General features: G+C 42.7%; 1 protein-coding gene across 2 annotated transcripts; it reads left to right on the forward strand.

The window, feature by feature from the left end:
* Positions 1–1,498: 1,498 nt before the first annotated feature.
* Positions 1,499–23,154, forward strand: RPN2 (ribophorin II). 2 transcript variants are annotated; one of them, XM_031603152.2, is made up of 18 exons: positions 1,499–1,650; positions 1,735–1,928; positions 3,810–3,905; positions 5,778–5,953; positions 6,794–6,869; positions 7,255–7,389; positions 9,320–9,496; positions 9,898–10,016; positions 10,420–10,525; positions 12,755–12,846; positions 13,750–13,864; positions 14,466–14,660; positions 15,185–15,271; positions 15,822–15,917; positions 17,396–17,471; positions 18,364–18,493; positions 20,729–20,814; positions 22,766–23,154. In XM_031603152.2, the coding sequence occupies exons 1-17, from the start codon at positions 1,638–1,640 to the stop codon at positions 20,778–20,780; spliced, it is 1,935 nt and encodes a 644-aa protein (XP_031459012.2). In that variant the 5' UTR covers positions 1,499–1,637; the 3' UTR covers positions 20,781–20,814; positions 22,766–23,154. The 2 variants fall into 2 exon arrangements, with proteins under 2 accessions (XP_031459012.2, XP_031459014.2); XM_031603154.2 differs by lacking the exon at positions 20,729–20,814.
* Positions 23,155–24,097: the final 943 nt, after the last annotated feature.

The raw sequence follows: 24,097 nt of genomic DNA on the forward strand, positions 1-24,097 counted from the left end.
GAGTGGGAACATTCCCAGAGTAGTGCTATAGGTCCTAAAAAGGGAATTGTTGGAGTCTTTACCAAAGAAGGAAGGGCGGTAGCAGGGCAGGGGGGTGGACAACAGATTGCAGTACAGGTGTGGGGCTCACTGTATGCTTGCAGAACCTCCTGCCCCAGCACTGCCCAGTACAGACTGGGCCAGCCCCAGTGAGGATGAGCTGGGGCTGTGCCTGAGGCGAGAGCTCATGATGGACACGAATCAGCTGCATTACTGAGAATGCATTATTAGAACTCAGTAAATGCACTTTTAACAACCTTCTGGCCCATCTTTTATATGCAATAACTATCCCATTACACTGAAATAAAATTCACATTGGAGGCACTTAATTGCATGAGCGGCCTTCAGCTCTTTCTCATCTCATAAAACACTTCCCTTGGGCTGTCTGCGGGCCTCCAGCCTCCCCTCCAGGCAGCGCGGCTGCACAGGGGTTTGCTATCATCTGACGTGGACCTGAGCCCATGTTGGGCTCGAGCAGCAGAGAAATGCCATTTCTGGAGGGATTTTAAGAGTCTCTCAGGCTGGCTCCCCTCCAGCCACGAACCCCATGGGACGGAAGCTTTCACAGCAGGCCCAGTGCTGCTTGCTGACTGCAGGCTGAGAGGTGATGCAAGCTCTGCCATGCAGAACAAAAGCCTTTTCTGGGACAGGGCTGCTCTGAGGCAGAACGCTTTTCCTCACATTTTTCCTTGCAAAGCTTTGCAATGCGTTTTGGAGGAACTGTTGTTTCCCAAGGGGAACAACAGGGAGCAGTAGGTTTGCTGTGTGAACAACAGGTGAGGCAGCCCAGGGATGAGGTCTGGGGCAGCAGAAGGTGCGGGGACACAAATGTTCCTGTGCTGCCCATCCCCTGCTCAGGGATAGGAGCATGGTGCTGGTGCATGTGCTCAGCCTCCTAACGAGGCCAGCTGCCAGGGGATCTTCCCAGTAAGGACCAAGTTCCCGGTGCCCTCTGCAGGAGGAAGCGCAGCCCCTTCCCCCAGTTTTGAGGCGAAGTGCTGGCATCTGCTGAGCAGAGCTGGGGCTGGGGGCACAGCATGGCGTGAGGTGGCACCGTGTGACACAGTGCAATGTGACATGATGCAGCATGATACAACATGGCACAACGTGGCATGACATGACATGCCTTAACATAACACAACAAGCCATGACATGACATGAGATGAGATGAGATGACAGGACACGACACGACAGGACACGGAACGACACATGGCACTTTCCCGTCGCGGCCCCTTTAAGGCGCTGTGCCGCGCTGAGCGCCGCGGACGGCCCGACCAATCAGCACAGCCCACATCCCTGCCAGGGGCCGCCCCGCCCGCTGCCTTGGGCCGCCGGGAGGACCGTACCATTCCTCGACGTAGGGGGTGCCCGTTGGTACCTTTGGGTGCTATGCCGTCGCCCCGCCGCCAGCCGCCGCTCGCCCGGCCCCGAAGTTCCAACCATTTCCTACAGCTTCATGTCTTCCCCGCTTGGCTCTCGTGGCGCGGAGGCCTCCTGGCGAACGACGCCGTCGCTCCTCCCCTTTCCCCCCCTCCGTACCGCGGTGGTGCGCGCCGGGCCGGAAGCGGCGCCGTGGCCCAGCGGGCAGCGGCAACAAGATGGCGGCGCCGGGTGAGGCGAGGGCCGCGCGGGGTCGGGTCGCGCTGCGGGGTAACGCGGTGCTGACGAAGTGTTCTGTCGGTTCTCTCTTCGCAGGCCGGCGGCTGTGCTTGGTGGCGGCCCTGCTGCTCTTCGTCGGCGCCCAGGCCCTCGCCCCCAGCCACCACCTCACCGCGCGGGACCTGGCCCGACTGCGGGCGGTCCTGGAGCGGCCTTTCGCCGACCTGCAGGCCGCCTATTATTCCATCGTGGGCCTCCACAGCTTGGGGCTGAGCGTGGCGGACGAGAAGGTGGGTGTGCAGAGCGCCGTGGGGCTGGGCGGAGCCGTAAGGGAGAATCCGTTTCTCCAACGGGCCGTGCTGCAGAGCAAGCGACGCAGCCGGGTGTTGTTCAGTGTCAGAACAATGCCTTGCATGTCTGCGGTGTCTGAATAAAGCTGTTCCACCGCTATCTGGGCCCACAGTGTCGCAACTTGCAGTTTGCTGGTACAAAATGGCAGCCCCAGGGTTCATTCACCCGCACTGTAATTGCACCTTTCTGTGGTAGCAGTTTCTGCCTGTGTACACTCACACTGCTGTCCTGTGAGACAGAGTGCTCGTTGCTTCGTTTCAGATCCAGTGCCAAACTCAGCCAGGCCACTCAATTTTGCTGTTCTTCTTCATGAAATACTTTTTTCTATGTGCAGGCCAGAAAAAAAGGCTTGTGGCATCAGTATGATGCTTACCAACTTTGATAATCCCTTATCAAAGGGATAACAGCCTTAAGTGCATCCCTTTAGAATACTCTAGTTTGTTCCTGTGTTCCTGCTGAGGTATACTGGCTCGTTAAAGTTGGAAAAGACCTGTAATATCTAATCCAACCACCAATACTGTCCATGTCCCTCAGTGCCACATCTCCATAGTTCTTGAACACCTTCAGGATCAGTGACTCCCCCACCTCGCTGGGCTGCTGTGCCACTGCATCACCACTCTTTCAGCAAAGAAATGTGTCCTAATTTCCTAATCCAACCTGAACCTCCCTGGGCACAACTTGAGGCCATCAGCTCTCATCCTATCACTGTTAGCTGGGAACAGAGGCTAGCCCTTACCTCACCACAGACTCCTTTCAAGGAATTGTGAACAGTTATGAGGTCTCTCCTGAGCCTCCTCCAGAGTAAATAATCCCATTTCTCTCACCAACACCTAGCTGTGAACATACATTTGTTCCTCATAATTTCAACTACGTTAGAGTTGTAAAGCCATTCAGACTTTTTTTTTTTCCCTTGGGATGTTGTGTATTTGTACCTCAAACTCCTAACTGAGGTTTCTGAAGGTGCTGTGTTTCAGCACGCTACATACCTTGGTATGTTTGGTCATCTGTGGGCTCCTCTGGGAATTGCTGCTTTACCTTTTTCTGTGTGGCTGGGTTTTTTACTGGTTCCTACTTTTGACAAAGGTAACATAGCCTTTGCATCTGCAGGTAACCAGTCATTTCTTTTGTCCCGTAAAGTTTGTGTTGAGAATGACTTTTGTGGGCAGCGTACCTCTTCTCAGCATGAGACTGTTAAAGAGGTAAAAGCAGTATAAATAATAGTAGTAAAAATAAGCATAAGACTGGAACATAATATTCTTGTGCATCTGGAATATTAAGATCCTGTCCCATTTGTTAAGGCTTGCTCTTTTCTTGGATATTTTCTGATTAAAATAGGATGTTAATGATCCACATAGTCAGTAATGTGCTGGCTACATATCCATGAGCAATCTCATTGCTTACCTTCATACTGGAGCTGTTTACCTGTTTTTTCTCTTTCTGTATGCTTTGAAATTCTTTATTCATCATCCATAAGTACATGTGTGATATACAGCTGGAAGTTTTCCCACAGAAGAACTGCTCATCTGTTCTCTATCCTTAAAGCTTTTATTTAGTAAAGATAGATGGATCTTTTATTTTGATAGGTGTTCTACTCAAATTTTGGCTGACTGCAGTAGAGTTAATTTGAAATTCACCCATCTCTTTGAACGGGAGCCATGTTCTGCTGCATCACAAATACTGAAATTCTTTTGTTGTTTTATATCTTTTTTTCAATACCATAATACACACCAGCATATGTGAAATTGTCTTGAAGAGTATAATTGAAAACTCCTCTCGGTGGCTTAAAACTGATGCATAATTTCAAATCTCTTCCTTTGCAGGCAGCATGTAATTTCATCAAATCCCATGTGGACTCCAGCAGTGTTGATTCCCTTTTCTATGCTGCACAGTCTATCCGAGTCCTGTCTGGTTGCGAGGTGAGTTTAGAGCCCTAACTTCTGAAGACAGGTATTACCTAATAAACATTTATCTTAATATCTTTATTCATCCATTTTGTAAGCATAATTTCTATTTGACTTTCTCTTAGTGGGTTGTACTCTATTATGTCCTAAGGAAATAATTTACAAAGCGTCCCAGGCATGGTAAAGTTCAGAGATATGAAGCAAGTATTTTTTTTCACTGCACCCCTGAGTACTTGATCAATATTGTCTCCTCAGACATTTTCTGATATTTTAACAGGGTAGAAGAAGTTGCATCTCTCAGAAAGTAATGCCTTGTATTTATTTCCATGGAAACTATAGCAGATACGAAGAGCATAATAACACTGTTTGAAAAAGCAAATTCTCAGCTGCAAAACAAGATTTTGTCAACACAGTGACACCATTAGTTACCCATTTTCACCAGCAATGAACAAGAACCTGCACACTGCACTCATCAAAATCTGCAGCCAGCAGAGATGCCCCACTGTTGCTGTTATCACTGCTGAAACACACCACCCATTGCCTCACTGTGCTCGCATCCACTGTTTGATCTCCATAAATGTTCAGCAGGTGTCAGTGGATGTCAGTGGGTGCCATTTTTTCTGCATGGAGGAATTCAGTTCCACTTCTTTGTTCATACACACTCCCGTATCAGATGCTGTTCTGTCAGACTGCCCCTCTGCTGCCATCTGTCACACAGAAATGTAACAGAATGTTGGCTGGAAGGTACAGCTCCTACTGCCATACCAGCACTGTCTGGCTCTGTTGTCATGGGCCAACATAATTAAACAGGAGGCATTACTTTTGGAGCAGCCTTCGTAGTTGTGTTTTTTTTAACCTTCTATTTTGAACATGATGTCCATCAGTAAATGACAAGACTAGCCACAGCTGTAAAAAGTCATTTTTTGTTAAATCTGGTACGTGTAAAACCTGTTTAAAATTGTGCTACTTGCTGCATCTTCAGACATGTGACATCATTTCTATGCCCTGAATGACATGGAAATCTAACAGCTTTTCTGTGCCTGGCTAATACCAACCAGATAACTGAAACAGAATGACTTTAATATTCCCTTGTCTGTGTTTCACACTTGGTATTCTTCTTTTCTACTCCCTTTTTACCCACCTAATTCAGCTATTTTCTGACCTTCTGTATGATGGTACTGACTCTTTCAACCAATACACAGTGAATTAGGAGAGTTTTTCCTACAGAAAAAAATAGTTCTTCAAAGAACTGATTGTTAGAACGTGGATGGCCGTGAATGCTCCCAGTTACCCCTTGCATACTCAAGCAAGATGTGCACATGAATGCAGAGCTGATCCTGCATGCAGCACAGCCAGCTTGTAGATAAGAGTGATAATAGAGAAAGTTGGAGTGTTTCAGGGCTCTATTGATAAAACATCAGTAGCTATGAAAAAAAGGAGCCAGTGCAACTGAATAGGATTCACAAGAGCAGAATCACTCATATAGTCTTTGGGAAGATAATAAGGTGTTGGAATGAAAGCCCAGTATTGAAACACTGCAACAATACACATACAGACCACACTTACTAAATTGCAGTTGCTTTACACACACCTTACTTTTCATCGGTATCAGTGGGTGCTGCACAATTATGTGATATAAGATGAAAAGCAGGTAGTAGGAAGTTACTAGGATAAATCTGAACTGTCGATTATCCTGACTAATTGAGAGTTGACAGCAGTGCTTAGATACTTAATTAAACTAAAAGATAATGAGTGATAAATGTTTTATTTTCTGCAGCTTATAGTAGGTCACCAGTCAAGTGTACTGCCCCAGGAGGAAGTCAGTGGAAAGCCTGAAAAGACTTGTTCTCAAGTGTGAATCAGTGTATTCCCTGTACTCTCCCTCAGGTTACCATTTCAAATGAGACCAGGGAGCTGCTGCTTGCAGCTGTCAGTGAGGATTCTTCAATCACCCAGATCTTCCATGCTGTTGGGGCCCTGAGCAGCTTTGGCCTTCCTTTAGCATCTCAGGAAGCACTTAGTGCTCTTACGGCTCGCCTCAGTAAAGAAGAAAATGTGCTGGCGTAAGTCTTTCAAACAGAAATGTTTCAGTGTTTTGTGTGTATCTTCTAGTCAATTGGATTTTGCAGTACAGGATATTGTAATGTTTGGTTTGGTAATCTGGTTGTAGTAGTCCACACTGTATTTTTGCTTGGGATATTTGTCCAGTTCATTATCGACTCTCTGGGAAAATTTGGAAAGTGTTTTGAACTGTTCTCTGTGATTTTGCAGATGACCTAATCTATTCAGTTTAGTTCAAGTGTGATGGTTAGTGAGGATGATGCATGCCGAAGAGGCCTCTTCTTTTAAAAAGTTTCAAAACAAATTAAGACCCAGACATAGTTCTTGATTATTTAGAGTTGAAGTATGCTGGATGCTCTTCCTTAGACCTTTTTCTTTGTAGGCTGGGATGCATGTACTGTGAGGTGGAAGAAAATGTGCCAGTAAGCAGGAGGAGTCTTTGCAATTACTACCAAAGGATTGTTAAAGTAATTTTTACTATGAGAGGAGAGAATAGAGCTCTTATCAAAAGCTAGGGAAGAAAGGGAAACGTGTAACGGCTTGGTTTCTGAAGCCTCAGCAGCATGTTTGGAGGACTGTGCAATGCAGAGATCAAAGTCTGGTTTCTTCTCTGCCTTTGAATCTATGAGTTTATTGCAAAGCTGATACAACTAGCGTGGCATTCTCTAATGAACTCTAAATTTCCAGTAAATCTCGTCGTGTTCATTGCATGGGGTCAAGTGAACTCACTAACGGCTACTTTACACATCATTCGGAATAGAGGCTGCAGTTGCTTTGATTTGAATGATGTATGACTTCTGAGGAACAAAAATCATGCACTTGTTTGTTTTTTATTGTTTCAGAACCATCCAGGCTTTGGAGACAGCATCTTACTTGTCTCAGCAGGCAGATTTAAGTGGCATTGTTGAAGAGATAGAGGTAGGGACACACTGTGGTCTCTGGTTACTGTGGAATTTTTGCTAGATGTCTGTAATACTAAAGGATGTATTAATATGAAGCACGCAGTGAAAAGCCAGTCTGGCTAATTCCTTTTCTGTATCATGTGAGTTGGCTTGGCTCTTAATTTCAAGCAGTTATTTCCCCTGAACTTCAGCTATGTCACAGTGTGACAGAAAGTCCATTGACTTAAATATAATTAAATTCAGTAAAGGCTGAAGGTATTTTTTCTTCCTATTTTCTAAATTATGTACAAAGTACTCCAGTGAATCCACTACCAATACTTTTGATTAGGCACTGAACAGTACAGTTAACTTCTATGGATCTACTGGAATGTAGTTTAAGTAGAAATGGCTTTTTCTGTCAGGATCTTGTTGCACGCCTGGATGACTTGGGTGGAGTTTATCTGCAGTTTGAAGAAGGAATCGAGACTACTGCACTGTTTGTTGCTGCTGCCTATAAACTGTCAGACCATGTGGGAACAGAACCAGCGATGAAGGAGGTCTGTACCTGCCTTTTCCTCTCTTGCACATTGTAGCTCACAAGAAGGATCTACCTTGTCATTGTTGCACACTGCAAGTGTGTGGCATAACTAGGTAGGGCTTCTACTGGAAAAAGTAATGAGCACACTTTGCAAAAAGGGAGATCTCAGTATGATTGTTGAATAACAGAATGTAGAAGGAAATTCCATCTTCAAGATCATAGGCTGAATTTGTGGGTTTTTTTTCCAAATGTACAGAAGGAAATTGTAAGTGAGGCCTACTTTTACTTTGTTGAGAGAAACCGTTGGGGAAAAAAGCTCTTGTTTCAGAGTTTGTTCAGGTATTTGGCACTTTCCTAGTACTTTGCAATGTTTCAGAGCATTTCACAAATGTTATTTACTTGTGTTATTTACAGATACCCTAATTAGTGGTGTCTAGAAGGGAGGCAACATGAGTACTGTACTTCTTCAGGAATCCAAAAACTTACGTCTCTACTAAAATTGAAGACTGTTTGGAAATTCCTTTGGAGATTGTTCAAGCTAGAAATCATTATTTCGAGTTCTCTACCTGGTATTTTTTTTTAACAAGTAGGCCTTTTGATTGAGAATGGCAGCTCCCAAAAGTACAAGCCAAAGTGTCAGAATTGAGACAGAAGCCAGTGTAAGGTGTCTGAATTAACTGCTGGCTCTCTTCCATGCTGCTGCTAGCAGACTAACTGCAAAGTAATTTTTGTAATGTAATCGAGGTGGTGATTCTGCTACACACAATTCTGACAGTCAGCATCCAAACAATATAAGAAAAGAGTAAAAAGACCAATTAAGGAAGATTGTTTAGTATTGGTTCAGAAATGGGCTGTCAGAAGCATTGTTGTTAGGACTTAAAGCTTTATCTCCTATGAATGGTGGAAGTGCCTCATAAAAGCTATAAAATTTGCTTTAAAAATTAACAGATTTTGTATGTGAAAAAGTGGGAACTATTTTTTTCTCAATTTAAATGTGTGTGTCAGTTGTTGGTTAATGTATGGAGCCATGCCATTCATTTTACATAAACGAAAAACTGTTTGCATTATGCAGGTTCTGTTGCATCTATCGGAATGCTTTCTGTAATCATGTGCTGTGTTCATGAGCATTAATGTACAAGCACGAGGCTGAACATTTGAGGTGCAGTAGATTTCATTTAAAAGTGTTCATTGTCTCCAAGTCATGAAATGTTGTAACTATTGCTTTATTTGGGATTCTTTGATCCTTCTCATTTCTGATTAGAAATTAGCACACAATCCTCTGTTTGGATCAAAGTACAGGTAACCAAACCCTCATTTTCCATATTAGCAGGAAGTAATGGAAAAATCTGTATAATACAGTGTAGTCTGCAGAAAGCAGTGCAGGTGCATTAACACTACAAAGTCAGGGTGCTCCTAGTCAGATCTGTGCTCTCAGGGGTACTGCTTTAAAGCACAGCCTCTTAGCTTAAGGATGCTACTCTGCCCAACGGGATAAGCCTGCATGGGCCTGGACTGGCTCCTTCTAGAGCCATTAGGATGTTTGCATCACCACTCTAAGGTTGTCCCAGTTTTATTGGTAACCAGAACATGTAGCTTAGCCCTTCTCCACTGTATGAAGGCAGTTGAACTGCTCTTGGAGCCCTGCATCCAGCTGCATGAAGTCATCTTCCATTCTCAAACATGTAATCTGAAGAGGTAGATCCAAATTCTGGGTTTGTGCACTTTAGCACAATTAAAATGACTGTGGTTGGAACCTTCCAGCCAAAAATAAGAATACTAATGTGACATTCAAAGGATAGCTAATTTTGGGCTACCTTGTGACTTGAGCTATTTTAAAATCAAACAGGAGAAATTAAACAGTTTACATGAATGGTGTTTTTGGTAATAGCATTTTACTGAGCCAGCTGTGGTAAGCTGCTGGTGCTAATGTATGGTGTTTCTTTTTTCAGGATCAAATTATTCAGTTGATGAATGCCATTTTTAGCAAGAAAAATTTTGAGACACTCTCAGAGGCCTTCAGCATTGCTTGTGCCGCGGGTTCTCTATCCCACAACCGGTACCATCTGCCTGTGGTCATTGTCCCTGATGGTCCTGCAGCTGTGTCCCACCATCAGCCTGTACTTAGGGTAAGTCCTTATATGAAAACCTGAACTCATCTCTTGGCTCAGTCTTTTGTCTTGTAGATCTGGGCAAACTGTGTAATGTGTAAGGTGATACCTTTAATTGTAGGCTCCAGGACCCAGCTTGCTGTCAGTTTGGTGTTTTAGTACTTCTATGAAAATTGTTAGAAACCTCTGCTTACCCAAGGCTTAGCAGATGCTACATTGAAAAAGCACCCTGAAACCTTGTAGAAGTCAGCTTTTTTACAAACGTTAGCTTTCTCCACTGTGTTAAAAGGGACTAAAACAGTCTGGGACTCTGGGCAGGAGAGAAGCCTGAGTTCATAATACAGAAAGGGGCAGTCTGTGCAGCTGCAGTCCTTGTGAGATGGTGGATTTCACAGAATTTCTTGTTTTGCTCTTTTTAGCTTCAAGTGACCAATGTTATGTCCAAGCCACTCACTGAAGCTTCTGTAAAGCTAGACTACACCAAGTCTGCATCTACCAAAGCCACTGTCCTCCATCAGACAGCATTTGTTCTGTCAGGGTAAGAACTTAATCTTATTTTAGAGTTGAGGGAAATCAAATGTTATTTAAACAGGGTTGTATTTGCTTCTCTTTTATGTTTTTCTACCAGGTATGTGTTTGTATGATGGAAGACTCCAAATGCTGTTGTTACATTTTGTTGACAGTGGATAACCGAGCACTGTTGTGATGCTGAATTTCTGTTGGATAGGTCTTTTGATTGCAAAGTTGCAACATGCTCCTGACTTTGCGGGAACTTTGAACACATTTTTCACACCACACTAATTAGTTTTAGTTCTGTACAGCATTTCTGTTTGTCTGTTTAATAGATTTAGAGACATCTTGGTAGCAAGACATGTTACTTTCTTGTAGGCCGCTCTGTTCATGTCCTAGAGGGTTCTTAACACTTTGCGCTTTTTTTTTAGGGATGTCTTTGAGCTGAACTTCATGAATGTCAAACCTGCAAGTGGATATTATGATTTCTCTATCAGTGTTGATGGAGATAGCCGATTTATTGCTAACAAAGTTGAGGTGGGTGTGTGTTTGGGTGGCATTTCATTTTCGTGCTATACAGTGAAACAGCTTTTTATTTGTCTGCTAAGAATGTTGCATGGTATTTTTACCATGTGTTTTTCTGGCACATGGATTGGATTTTGACTCAGGATTATGAAGAGTAACCAGATTAGTGTATGATCAAAAGAGATTTCTGTAAACTTCAGAACTGACTTACCACTTAGATATTTGGTGATTTGACAGCATGTGGACAAAGGCTGGTAGTGGAAGTGTTCATGTAGCAGCCCATATTTTAAAGTAGCTATGCAAAAACAGTTACTAACAATGTTCTTCAGAGCATTCAGATCAGAACCTGTAAATCACAAGGCTTGGCTGGCAGCTGAGTGATTGTCTAGAGCTTGCTCGATGTCTGGAAGTTAAACATTTGATGTCATCTGCCTGTATAAGCTCTAGAGCTTTAGAAAAAGAGCCTTGCTGGTCTTTTGGCATCTCCTAACTGGGTATAAGTATCTCTCTAAAGAGGAGTCTTGTATTAAACACTTGGTTTTACTTTCCTTCTCAAGTTGGATGATGGTGAGAAGCATGTGACCTCTGGCTGTTCATATATTCATTGTAGTGTCTACAGCTGGCATATCTATTCCTAGGGTTAATTTTGCTTTTAGTTGCCTACTTAAGGAAAAGATTAGCTTTTAAAGTCTTGCAACATCATCAGCATGGAGTAGAGGAAGACACTTACTTACAACTGCTGACCTTTACCGTGTGTCAAATTGATGTTGTCATTGTAGTAGTAATGGCACTTAGGAGTGTCAAAAGGGGATTGATTGGCCCTGCTTAAGCTCGCTGCTGGCACACAGAGGTACCAGTAGGAATGCATTAACGCTGGGGTGGCTTTGTGTGAGCCGCTTCTAATAAGACACATTGTTATGGGGGAGGACTGCTGGGGGAACTGCTTTTTTTTCCTTGCTGTTATTAGCATTAATTGTCCTTAATGCACCCGTCGTTTTTGACAGTAATGAGCTAAACCAGTGGGTTATTACTCCAGGCAGAGCCTGCATTTCCTGACATTAAAATATTTGAGAGATGTTTGTGTACTGTTCAGTCAGAGGGGCTGTGTGCAGCAGCTCTGAGTTGCCTTCATGTAACTTTATTTTTTAATGGTTATTTCATTAGTCCATCTTTCTTTGCTCCCATCTTGGAATGAAATACAGTTTTGTTACAGTTAGTCTGAGTAGTCTGTATGTTAATGGATCCATTTTCAGTGCCAACTTCTTTATTAAATTACACCTTTCATTGTAAAGGAACTGTCAAAGTTGTTGTGTTTGAAGTCAGACCTGAATAGTTTGGTGGGGGCTGTTTCACATGAGCAAACCAGCAGCAACAAATTGTAGTATGTGTTGGAAAATGTCTTGGCAGTGGAGCTAATTCTCCTGGGGAACATTTGTAATTTGTGAGAACAAATATGCTAATTAAAAACTACACACTGTAGGAATTGCTTGTATTTGAGAGGAGGTATGGAGTTGGCCAAACACACTGAAGCTCACTGTCTGTGGTTTGGGGCGGGAGGGGCAGGAAATCATTGCTCTGCTTGGGTTTGTAGAGCACTTAGCACAGAAGAGTTGTGATAAATGGCAGAGCCTTATTGGCTGCCGTGCACTAAATGATAAATAGCAAGCCTTCCTTCAGAGGCACAGTTTAAAAAAAAAAAAAACCTGCAGATCTGCAGGAATGCTTTGGCTGTTGCCTGCTGGTAATAAAACCGACAGAAACCTTTTAGGCTTTAGGAGCCAACGCAGGCATAGCTGGTTGCTGTCTGGAGACTTCCCTCATCTCAGGTTGCTGTCCAGGACACAGAAGTACACATGCATGTACAACTTCAAGTTGCATGTGATGCCAGATTTAATTGCTAGCTTCTGCTCATTTAAGAGGAAAACTAGTTGAATGTGGATATTTGGACTGTTTCATTAAAAACAGTGCTCCAGGGGGAGCCAACTCCTGCATGACTGAGAATCAGCTGTCTTCAGAGATGGCAGCTTGTGGAGGAGAGGGGAGTGGGCTGGGTTAGTGACTGATGTAGGAGCTTTGCCAAAAGGGAATTTGGTGTAGATCTGCCTTTCTGGTTAGGTTCTGTCTTGGCTTAGTGAAGGATTCTTTGTGGGGAAGGGGACAGAAGAACTAAAGCTTCTGAAGTGAACTTGACCGTAGTTAGAAGGAGTGGTCCCAGTAACTTTCTGTTGTGTTTTGTTGCAGCTGAAAGTAAAAGTGTCCACGGAAGTTGGGATTACTAATGTAGATCTTTCTACCGTGGATAAAGATCAGAGCATTGCACCAAAAACAACCAGGTAAAAGACTTCATTGTGTGACTCTTTAAGGGGCAATTCTGGCTCTAGACTGCAGGTCTTCTGAGCTTTACCTGCTTAAGCTAAATCAGGGAAATCTTGTTTTGGAATGCCAACAAAACTACACCAGTGCTATTCCTCTTAAACTCTTAAACCCCAATTTTGGGGGGGGGGGGGAACAGTGATTAATTTTATACAAGGTTTTCCTTAATGTTAACATAAGTACTCAGAGAAACCAGGCAACCTTAATCTTCTGTTCCTCTGGTGTCGTCTCTCTGTAGCAAAAGCAAATTAAAATATTTGCTTTAATGATTCTGTTATTATTAAACTTTGATAGAGAAGCTCTAACACAACATGTACAATGTACGTGGGGGGTTTGGTTATGTTGTGGCTAGGTTTACTTGAACTTTTAGCTGCTTTTTTGACTGCCATCAGTTAAAACATAACAGATGGAATTTAACTTTATTTGCATAGCTTCACTGATGTCCTCTCTGCATTGATACAGCCTTCCTGTGCTGAAATCTGAGTGTGTTCTTCTGTTACACTGCCATCACACTTTCTTGTAGCACAACTTTGTTTAAATGAAACGTGGGGTGTAGGATTAGCAAAATCTTGGTTTTGTGTTTCTTTGAACTCTACAGTGAACTAATGTTTTACATGAAAACATGCAAGATATGGAGCTCACAGGAATAATATGGAGGAATTTTGTTCCTTTTTATTATTATTATCATTCAATTATGTCAGAACAGAAAGGCATACTAGTTTACCTAACTTTTTGTTAAAATATATCCATTTGTGTCTGGTAGACCACAGTGATGTTAGTGCAGCTTGCACGCCTTGGTTTCACAGAACACCAGGTCTTCTGTTGGATAATCACCTCAATTCTATTTGTTTTCTGCTTCCTAGGGTAGCTTACCCAGCCAAAGCCAAGGGCTCCTTCACTGCTGACAGCCATCAGAATTTTGCTCTATCTTTCCAGCTGATAGATGTGAACAGTGGAGCTGATCTCATTCCTCACCAGGTTAGAACAAATTCTTGTCATTGTCGTGTCAGCACAGTGTTCCATTTTGCAGCATCTGAGATGACAGCTGCTCTTGGAAAGATTCAATAGGTTTTGAAAAGCCTTATGTTTTTGACATGGACTGTGAAAAAATTACTTGTCTTGGTAGGAGGGAGGTGGATTCAGCCCATTTTTTTTGTCTGTATGTTTGATGAAGTCTCTTATTACTCTGATACTGCAGGTACTGCAGCAAAATAAATGTCAGTAGTTTGCACTGTAAAAGTACATTTCTGTCCTTTGGAATATAGATTGTTTGCTGAGAAAGTCCACAGTTGCAGACTTTATTTTTTTTAATATATAATTTTTTAAAAAGAAAAGCATATATGCATGCATTCCTCTTGTGTGTGGTTGTACTTACCCTCTCCAGTGGCATTCATTATACTGTCCTGCTCCTCAGGTAGACCTCTGGTCAGTGTTGATCCTGTGTTAACAGAATTATTTGAAGAGGCATTGTACTTTCCTGATTGTTCAGGAGTGGAGACAGCACGCCTCCCAGTTCATTCCCCAATCTCTCATTTCACACAGTGAGATATTCCAGCAATGTTTTAATCTTTCCTTTCAGACTTTTGTCCGACTTCACAACCAGAAGACTGGCCAGGAGGTAGTTTTTGTTGCAGAACCAGATAGCAAGAATGTATACAAGTTTGAACTGGATACTTCTGAAAGGAAGACTGAATTTGACTCCGCCTCTGGTACCTATACTCTGTACTTGATAATTGGAGATGCCACTCTGGAAAATCCAATCCTGTGGAATGTGGTATGTAGCTGGAAGTGTGGTGATGTGGTTCTGAGATGACTGACAGTCTAGCAGGAGGATTTTGTACGGGCTTGGAATTTAAAAAAAAAAAAAACTCAGATGTTTTTGTTCTTGTAGTGAAACAAGAACTTTTTGGCCACTTTTGGACTCTGAGGTTTGCTGTTTAAGTTTTCAAACTCCAAGTGAGCTTTAAAGTGGATTTTAAATAAATGTTTATTTCTTCACGATGTAGATTAGAAACTTGAGAGTGTCTGTGACTTCGATTATAAGTTCGCAGCAAACACTTCAAGGCTTAGGCTTTCTGTGCTCGCTGTGCTGGAAGTAAGTCCAACTTCTAGTTATGTTACTTCTTCTGTTTAGGAAAAGTTTCTTTTTCAATTCTGGAGGCTTTTTTGTAGATTCCTTTAAAACAGAATCAGTCAGTATATGGTTGCCATGATTGGCAAATTGGCAGCCATAGTGTAGTAGGTTTTAGAAAACTTAAAAAACATTAAAGTTCCTGAAGTTATGTGATTTCATTTTAGGCTGATGTTGTGATTAAATTCCCAGAAGAAGATGCGCCATCCACAGTCCAGTCCAAGAACCTCTTTGTTCCCAAACCTGAAATTAAGGTACAATCAAAACTAAAAGCCATGTACAGAGACTGGAGGGAGGGGGCTAATCCTACTTCAGCTTATCTAGTCTTTGTTCTCATTATAACTTTGTTTTGATTAGTAATCTCTCACAGAAGTGTTAATTGTGTGTTAAGAAAAAAGATTTAACACTTAATGGAAAGAAATGCTTTGCAGTTCTCTGCTTTATGAATAAGCTATGTGTCCTACCAGGAGAGAGCAACTGTTGTCAGTGAGAAGACTCAAATAAGAGAAGTAGAGCAGGTAGTAGGTGCCACAGAAAGCTTTCTGCATCATTCTAAATACTTGTGCTGATGACAAACTAACCACTGCTTTTGTGAGTGTGAGGAAATGTTAACTGAGTAAGAGATCAAATTTTCAGACTGCAATAGATGCTACTTTAAAGAGTTGTGCTTTGCCAGCAGAGAAATGCTTATTATCCAGAACAACGCCTACCAAGACAGCAGCAGGGCTGCAGCTGGTTCTCTTGTGGAGCTAAGAAGGTGCTCTGTTGAATGCTTTCTTACCAGCTGAGTTTGTTTGTTTGCAGCACCTCTTCAGGGAACCTGAGAAGAGACCTCCCACTGTGGTATCTAACACATTCACAGCGCTGATTCTTTCACCACTGCTCTTGCTGCTTATTCTGGTGAGTAAACTGAGCCACAGAACAAGGAGAAATTTCCTCATTCAATCTAAAGTCACTTTGAAAGTTGACCATCTCAACTTTATATTATAACTCCTGGTTAATTATAATCAGCACAGCACTGCTGCAGTAACAGCTAGCAAGTGTCTGTGCAGAATGTTTGTTTGTTTTGTCTCTTTCTTAAACTGTTTTTCAAGTTTATAGTCGAAAGAGAAAAATAATGCTGCCAGTTTGAAGTGGGGTTTCTCCAGTGTGGTTCTGCTAGTCATGTTGAATAATGTGGGTAGATAAGTTATAACTAACATCAGACTTCTACAGGAGAGAAGCAGTGATTCTGCCTTGCACTTAATATAACCATCACTCTTTAAAAACTCTTTGAAAGGGTAGATAACTGCAGGACGAGGGGAAATGGTTTTAAGTTGAGGGAGGGGAGATTTAGGTTGGACGTCAGGGGGAAATTCTTTACAGAGAGAGTGGTGAGGTGCTGGAACAGCTGCCCGGAGAGGCTGTGGATGCCCCGTTCCTGGAAGTGTTCAAGGCCATATTGGATGGGGCCCTGGGCAGCCTGGTCTAGCATTAAATGGAGAGGTTGGTGGCCCTGTGTGAGGCAAGGGGGTTGGAGATTCATGATCCTTGAGGTCCCTTCCAAGCCTGGCCATTCTGTGATTCTGTGATAACAAAATTTGTGTTACTTAATCCCATCAGCCTGATTCCCATTTGTAGACTGAATTGGTATTTATCTATTGGTAGTTGAAACATCTAGCTCTATTTCAACTGCATCAATTTGGTGTTTTGTACTTAATGTATATCAAATCTCTTCTGGTCAAGTTAAATTACACTATATTTGGAGGGTAAACCCGATACCTTACTTGCTTTGAGTGATTTCCCTTTAGCTATTCTCAGTGAAAACTGGCGTTCAAATAGTCATGTCCACTGCTCTCTGCAGTTAGCAGTATGCGTGCTGTTGACAAATCACTTCAAGTGGGGAATTTTATTGCAATCATCTTTCTCCATTTTTCATGCCTTTCTCTGCCATTCGCTAAAAACTGAAGTTGTTCTTATGAAGAAAAATCTTGCATCTCTCGTTGGTCTTCCGCTCTGTCTGGATCTTGAATGCTACCTTTCTTGTTTGTTTTTGTTGTTGTTGTTGTTAATTGAAATTAGTTCAGCTGGAAATAAATGACATTATTTTTTCTGGAAAATGTAGATTTGGAATAATACCCTCTCATTGCTTTAAGAATGATAAGTGAGGAACTGCCTTTGCAGACTTAAGCAGTAGAAGTTTCCGCTGAAGGAGTTCAACAGTGCTGTCTTTGACAAAATTACTGTTCTCTGTACCAGAAAACAATGTGCTTCTGTAGAGAATACACTGTATTCATTGAAGAATTTAAGTGTCTTTCAAGACTGTTTCCTTTATGATTAAAATAAAAGCTTGTGTTCACAAGGAGTGTTTATTCAGGTTTTCTTTCTTTTCGTTTTAGTGGATAAAGATTGGTGCCAACATCTCCAACTTCAGCTTTGCTCCCAGCACTCTTGTTTTCCACATGGGACATGCTGGTAAGTGTCAGAGGCTTTCTGCTATGTTTGACCTTCTCACCTGGGAGTTACAGATGTGAGCCATGTTGGTAAATGGGCTTGCAGCCTATTAACTATAATGACATAATAGCATAACGTTTGTTCTCTTGTTTTCATCTGCCTTCCTGCTTTTCATGATTGTTAATATGATGATAAATCTGTCTTGGCCATCAGTTTATAACAACGGTCATTATCTGGGCTCCTCTCACAACTGTTTATCAGTACTTAATAGAACTTCTTATTTCCAGAGGTCATGCTTTTGTTATTGCATGTTTGTCCTTTGTAAGTAGAGTTTCTGTAGGGATTGAAACATGTGGGACTACTGTCTACATCTTTTCTTTTACAGTGCTTTCTGTAAAAATCTTTTTAGTCTGGACCAGGTTTTGTCGTCAATTTTATTGTACTTGTGGTCACATAGTTATTTATTGTCTTGGTAGACTCTCAGAAACACAGCAGGTTGGGAGAGCATTGGATCTACTGCTTTCCATATGACAGCATTCTGCTTAATCCAAGCCAGTTTCCTTGACAGCCTTATAAGCTCTTAAAAGTGAGCAAAGGTTAATATTCTCTGTTACAATCCAGAATATCCTCCATCTTTTAATAGCCTCCAAGGTCTGTAATATGTCCATAATTATGCCACTGGAGGATTTGTTGCAAGCTGTCAGTGTGACATTTTTCTAAAGTATGGAAACCCAGATGCCTTCTCCTGGCAGTTATACATACATAGTCCTTAAATCTGTCCCTTTGGAGCTTCAGAGACAAGTTAGAAACCAAGTGCTTAGGTGTGGCAGTACAACATAAGAATCTTCTGGGAATAGCTAATGGTCTTTCTTTGTAGTACAGTTTCAACTCTGGACTCTGTCTTTTTTCACAGCAATGTTGGGACTTATGTATGTGTACTGGACTCAGCTCAACATGTTCCAAACTCTGAAGTACTTGGCCATTTTGGGTGGTGTCACGTTCCTGGCAGGCAATAGGATGCTGGCTCAGAAAGCAGTAAAACGGTAAGCCAGGCATAGATGCATTAGTGGGAGCTGCTTTTAAATTTACAGGGAGGAGAACGCATCAGTGTATATCAGTAATTGATACAGTGACAAGCATTGCTTTTAGTTCTTCAATCTTGGATGTGGGGACTCTTACGCCTGTTTTCAAGATAAGCCCTGGAACGAACAGACTAGGGCAGTGAGGTGTTCCCACTGAGATGCAGCTACCTGCTCCTTCAGAGCAGATGGGCTGTGTGTCTTCTTGCTGAAGTGGTCAGACACATGGAAAAAGCAGTGAACAAAAGAAAGCATATACACTGTGACATGGGGAAACCCACTTTTGGCCAGATGTTCCCTGACACAACTGCTTCACTTAGTTGTGTTTTTGATAATATTAGATAATTAAAGCTGATAGAAATGCAGAAAATCTATACCCCTGTGCAACTGTGCTTGTGAGGTACATTTTAAGAGGAGGAAGGTAAGGTGTGGATTATCTTACTGCTGTCTTCTACCTGAAGCAGAACTAGAAAAGAGAGGCAGTTGCTTTTTGAGGGATTGTAACAGCAGACAAAGTGCAACACACACCAGGAACAACATGGAAAATTCTGACAAATGTTAGTGATGCAGAATTCATTGAAGGTGGACAGACACTGGAAAGGAGAATTTAAAGAGATTGTAAAACCTTTATTTCCCTGGAGGTCTACAGAACTTGGCTGGATATGACCTTGAACAATCTGCTTCAGCTTTAAAATTAGCTCTGTTTTGAGCACACAGTTGGACCGAGTAATCTCCACAGGTTTGTTCCAACTTAAACTATTCTATGATTCTGCAATAAATGCACTCAGATATCTATTTCAAGCAGTGTGAAACACCAGCCGGCCCTGGGCAGAATTTCTGTATCACTAGAGGTTGTAGAGCTAGCCCAGTGTGGTTTTGTTCCTAGGCTGTGCAACCCTGCTGAAGACAGGGCTGCTACTACTGGAACCTGTACCATAACAGCTCTGTGTCACTGAGTTGTACTGTGCACATCTGGGTGGGTACTGCAAGCATGGTACAGCAGTGCCCAGTATGGACACAGTCTTTGTGTGGATGCTTCATCTTTGTGCTCTGTGCCACACTAGGCAGCCTGCAGTCTGGTTGCTGACCTAAGCTTCCAATACAGTGTGTTAATCAGAAGTTGAAATCTTAGCTCTCCTGCACTTCTGCCACATGGAGTTTCCACATGATATTTAAATTCTGGCACTTTTGCACTAATACAGAATATGGATTTGAAGATGATCTCATGACCTGCTTTGCCATCAAGCCTGTGCTTTCCTTGCTTCCTCTTTTTGAGCCATTACAACTCTTTAGAACTCTTTTTGCACACCTATTTGCATAAATAGCCCTGAACTCTCATATTTTTATTACACTTGACAAGAGGACAAGAACAGTTAAAAAAAAGTAAAGATTAACAAGAAAAAAAGCACAGCAGCAGCAACAAAACCTCACAAACACAGAAGAGTAGAATTTTCAGAGGTTTCACATTGGTATGTTGCCTTTCAAACATCTCTACTTGCATGGCTATAGCAGGGGGGACAATTATAATTATCTCTCTACATGCTGCCCTTTCAGCTGTCTCAGACTTGCTCCCTTGAATGCCCAGCCCTCTGCAGTATGTCTTGTCTTGTTTATTTTAATAATGTTTCACTTTTAATTTAACGGATCACAATAAAGTCATTATTAACAACAGATTTCTTAGCATACAGATGCAAGGGGAAAAAAATACAACAAAGTTTACTTCTGAGTGTCTTAGCTCAACCAGGGCTTCTGTTAGCACATAAATGCTGGTGGTTGGTTCGTACTTCAAAACACTGCAGGGGGTGTCTCTGTGCTTTTTCGTTGTACGTGACATGAATCTGTGACCACAGTGGCAGATTTGAAAGTAGAACCTGTACCTTAGGCTAAAGTTAAACCCTTTGTACATGACTTTAAAGTTCCAAAAGACAACTTTTTGTTAATGTACAGCAGGTCTGGCTCAGATGTTAAGTGCACTGATAATTAACTCGATAGCACTTGGAGGCAAAGCTGCTGTACCACTATGGAAAGCGCAGGTAGGGGTTGGAGGGGGACTGTATAACAAACCATATTTTTTCAGAAGTTACCAGAAGGCCTGGTTTTGCTCTTTGCATTTCTATCGTGGGCTCTGGTTCCCAGAGCAGAGCTGCTTTTCCTCTTTCCTATCTTCTCTGAACCTTTCTTCCTCTCTCCTTTTGGCAGGATCGCTGCAGAGCAGAGCAGTAGGTTGGCAAAGTATAGAACGCTGCGGTAAAAAGGGGTTTTGCTAGTGACCAACTCTTCTAGAAGTAAGGGTCTTTTTGGAATTTGCCTTTCTTGGGCGTGCTGTCTGCTTCATTTCACTTCATTCCTCATTTCTTGCACAAAAAGGTACCTGAGCTGAAGCTGCCTCCTTTCAGCATTGTTTATTTGGCTTTAAATCAGTCCTTGGGTGTCCTTGGCTTATAGCTGGGTTTGCATTCTAGCAGTGTATATCCTTGAAGGCTAAGTGGTCTTCATGTGATTCCTTAATAATCTCATCTTGTGGTGATATCTGCGTGTGAATGTGCTGGGTGTAGGAATAAACATAGTTCAAGTTCAGTATTGTTCCTGTAAATAATTAGCAGCGTTGGCTAGAGGAGAACATAACGAAGGCGGCTCATATCTGAGCCTTTCCCATCCTGCTGTGGGTACTCCTACCCCACCTGCAGTATCCTGGCTGTTCAGCTGCTAGGCACTCTGACTGCTGGTGGAGCTAAATTAAGTCCTTGCTCGGATGGCAAGCGCTCTGTATGCAACAGAAGCCAGGTCAGCACCGTCTCATTCAGCTGAGGACACGATCCAGGATTCACCCTTCAATTAGACTGAACTGGTCACGATGGCTCAGTCAGTAGCAGCAGCTGCCAGCTCCCCACGAATGAATACAATCATCCGATAGGATCTCCATTAGCACGTGCTAGTGTAAAGCCCTTCATTCCCTTTGAATCTGAGCAGGTAAGGTCCCGGTTTGTTACATCCATGGTGTGATGGGAGGCAGATCTACTGCCATCTGCATGTTGCCCATTTTGTGTGTATGGCTTCATTTCTTATTAACACATTATTCTTATAAAGGGGAAGGGAGAGAGAATGTGGGACAAGTCCAGGGGCCAGAACTACTGCAGAATGTGCTGGTACTGGTCTGCCTCATCAACACCCACTCTCTCATGTTCGTAGCCAGCACTCCAGGTATACAAACAGCACAATGAACAGAGCTCTGTTTTGTGGTGCAAAGCAAAACAGCGTGGGTGGCTGCGTCTCAGAAACCATGTGCACTGTGCTATAAGCTCCTGTTTGCACATCAGATAGCATGGAGGATGGCTTCAGGAAAATTACCTATGGACTATTAGCATTGTATCCCATAGGAAAAACATCCTGGCACCACCTCTGCTCTCCCTGGAGTGTTTAGAGGTATAATAGCAGCAAACAGTCTCTGACAGGTTACTGGAGGTGCATGGCACTTGTCACCGTGTTCTGGTTGCTGGATGCTTCTCTTTTTACCACAGCTTGGAGCTAGTGATTTTCAGCTTTAGTGGCCTGTTGCCAAATACTTAGGAAGTGTGTTCTTCACAGCTTGCAAATTTTCTGCTTCTCAGCTGGGTATTTTAACTCCTTAATTCCCTGTGGGCTATGAGTAATCCTGGAAGATCTTGGAAATAACTTATCCACAAACCATAATTGCTGCCATGTGCACTCACAAGCACTTTTCCTCACTGCTGGGTTTCTGATGCCCCAGATATGTCAGTTAAGACTGTATTGCTACCAGCATCTGGGGTTGGACTGTTGAGTGCACCCAGCTATGCCTGTATCTGTCTCCGTGAAAGGGAAAAGGACACTAAAAAGATGGACTTACTGTGCCCACATTGTTGAAGATCTTTCCTTTGTGTTTACCAGCTGGTTGCAATTGGATATAATGGTCCTGTTGAAAGTGGAGGAGTGGTAGAGCGGCTGCAGGCTACTTTGCATTCAGCCCTGCTTTTTTGTCCAGTTTTGTGTTTTTCAAGGCTCATTTGTTTCTTTTGCACCAGAAATTGACCTTCATTTTGCCTGAACGTTTCCATACTACTTGTATTAATTCCTCGGTTATGTTGCAGTACTGGTTTTATCACTCTCCTCTCAGAGGAGCTTCCTTTGAGAGAGAAAAAGGGGTCTGGGGGCACTTGTACTGTGTAAAGAAGTGCTTTGTTGCCTGGGAGAGCTAATTGTTTGGGTTTCCCTTTCCAGGACACACTAGCACCAGAAGAATGGAAGAAATGGGGAAAAACAGAGCAAACACCTTCAGAATAGAAGTGAAAAAGTAATTGAAAGAGCAGAAGAATGAAAGCAGAAGCAGATTTTTTTTTTTATATATATATATATAAAGTCAAGAGGGTTCCAGTTAAACTTTTTTTAAAAATCTTGATTTTTCACTGTTGTGCTCATGCTACTTGAGTGTTTTTCATATGAAACCAGAAAGTCCTTTCTTCCTTGCATCCCTGTCCCCCTTCTCTGCTCTTAGAATGTTTTAATTTCTTTTGAAAAAGAAGAAAAAGGAAAACATAATTCTGCCTTTCCCCAGGTGCCCTCTCCTCATACTAAACAATTTGTGAATAAAGAGGAAAGAATGGTCCTGAGTTTTGTTTTGGCTGTTTCAGATTCTCTGGTTGGAAGTTGGGCTCACATGAACAGAGCTTTTTCTGGTGGGTAATTTTTGTGTATTAGTCACTGTGGTGAGGAGCTTCCTGTTCTTTTCTGTCCTTTCCCAGAGGTACACATTTATTTGGGGACACTTCCCACTCCTGCCTGTCCTTTGTGATGCTTTCATCTGCTTTCATCTGCATTTCTCTGCTAACCAGTGTTCTCTGACTCAGGATGGAGCTGGGCCCGGCCACGTGGAGCTGCTGAGGCTGCTCCCAGCTCAAACAGGAGGAGTCCCTGGGGCTGTCCTTGTGGGCTGCATGTCTGGCTGTGTCTGCCCCAGCAGGTTTGGGGGATCCTTCTCACTCATATTTATTGTAACACTGAGCTTTGAAGTTGCATTCAGTAATTTTGTATCGTCATCAAATTAATGATCTGGGAAGTGGAAGATGAGGATTTTGGGGAATGGAGCAGATTTCTGGAGAGTTCTCCTGATGAACAATTTCCACATGGAAAACTTAGCAGTTGCTCCTGGCTCCCTCCCCTGCATCCATGTGTTGGCTCCCGTTTGTCCCATGTCAGACGGGTTTCTTTAAAGACCTTTTGGCAGAGGAACTTCGTGAAACGTCTTTTGGAAATCCAAGAAAATTATATCAGCCAGCAAATATGCGGCCGAGGGACACGGGGCCAATTCTTCCACAGCACCTCACATCTGTGAGACATGGCTCTGCTTTCTGACAGCCATGTTGCCTCTTCCCCTCTGCAGTCGTTCACGCTTAGCTCACCATGTCTGTTCTTTCTCATACCAGCTCCTGCCGTTTTGTTCATGGTGAACTTGACACTGAAGATAGTACAGGTTTAATGAACTCTCCTGCACTCCTTCAAAAGACTGATCTCATGCTGGGTTCAAGCCTTCTGGGAGTAATGGACTTGTAACCA

Source organism: Phasianus colchicus, chromosome 17 (assembly GCF_987193195.1).
Source record: "Phasianus colchicus chromosome 17, bPhaCol1.hap1.1, whole genome shotgun sequence".
Taxonomy (NCBI): Eukaryota; Metazoa; Chordata; class Aves; order Galliformes; family Phasianidae; genus Phasianus; species Phasianus colchicus.

Coding starts and splice junctions, on each gene's coding strand:
- RPN2 (XM_031603152.2), top strand. Junction 7,390..9,319: donor CAGAACCAGCGATGAAGGAG/GTCTGTACCTGC, acceptor TTCTTTTTTCAG/GATCAAATTATTCAGTTGAT. Junction 10,526..12,754: donor TTATTGCTAACAAAGTTGAG/GTGGGTGTGTGT, acceptor GTTTTGTTGCAG/CTGAAAGTAAAAGTGTCCAC.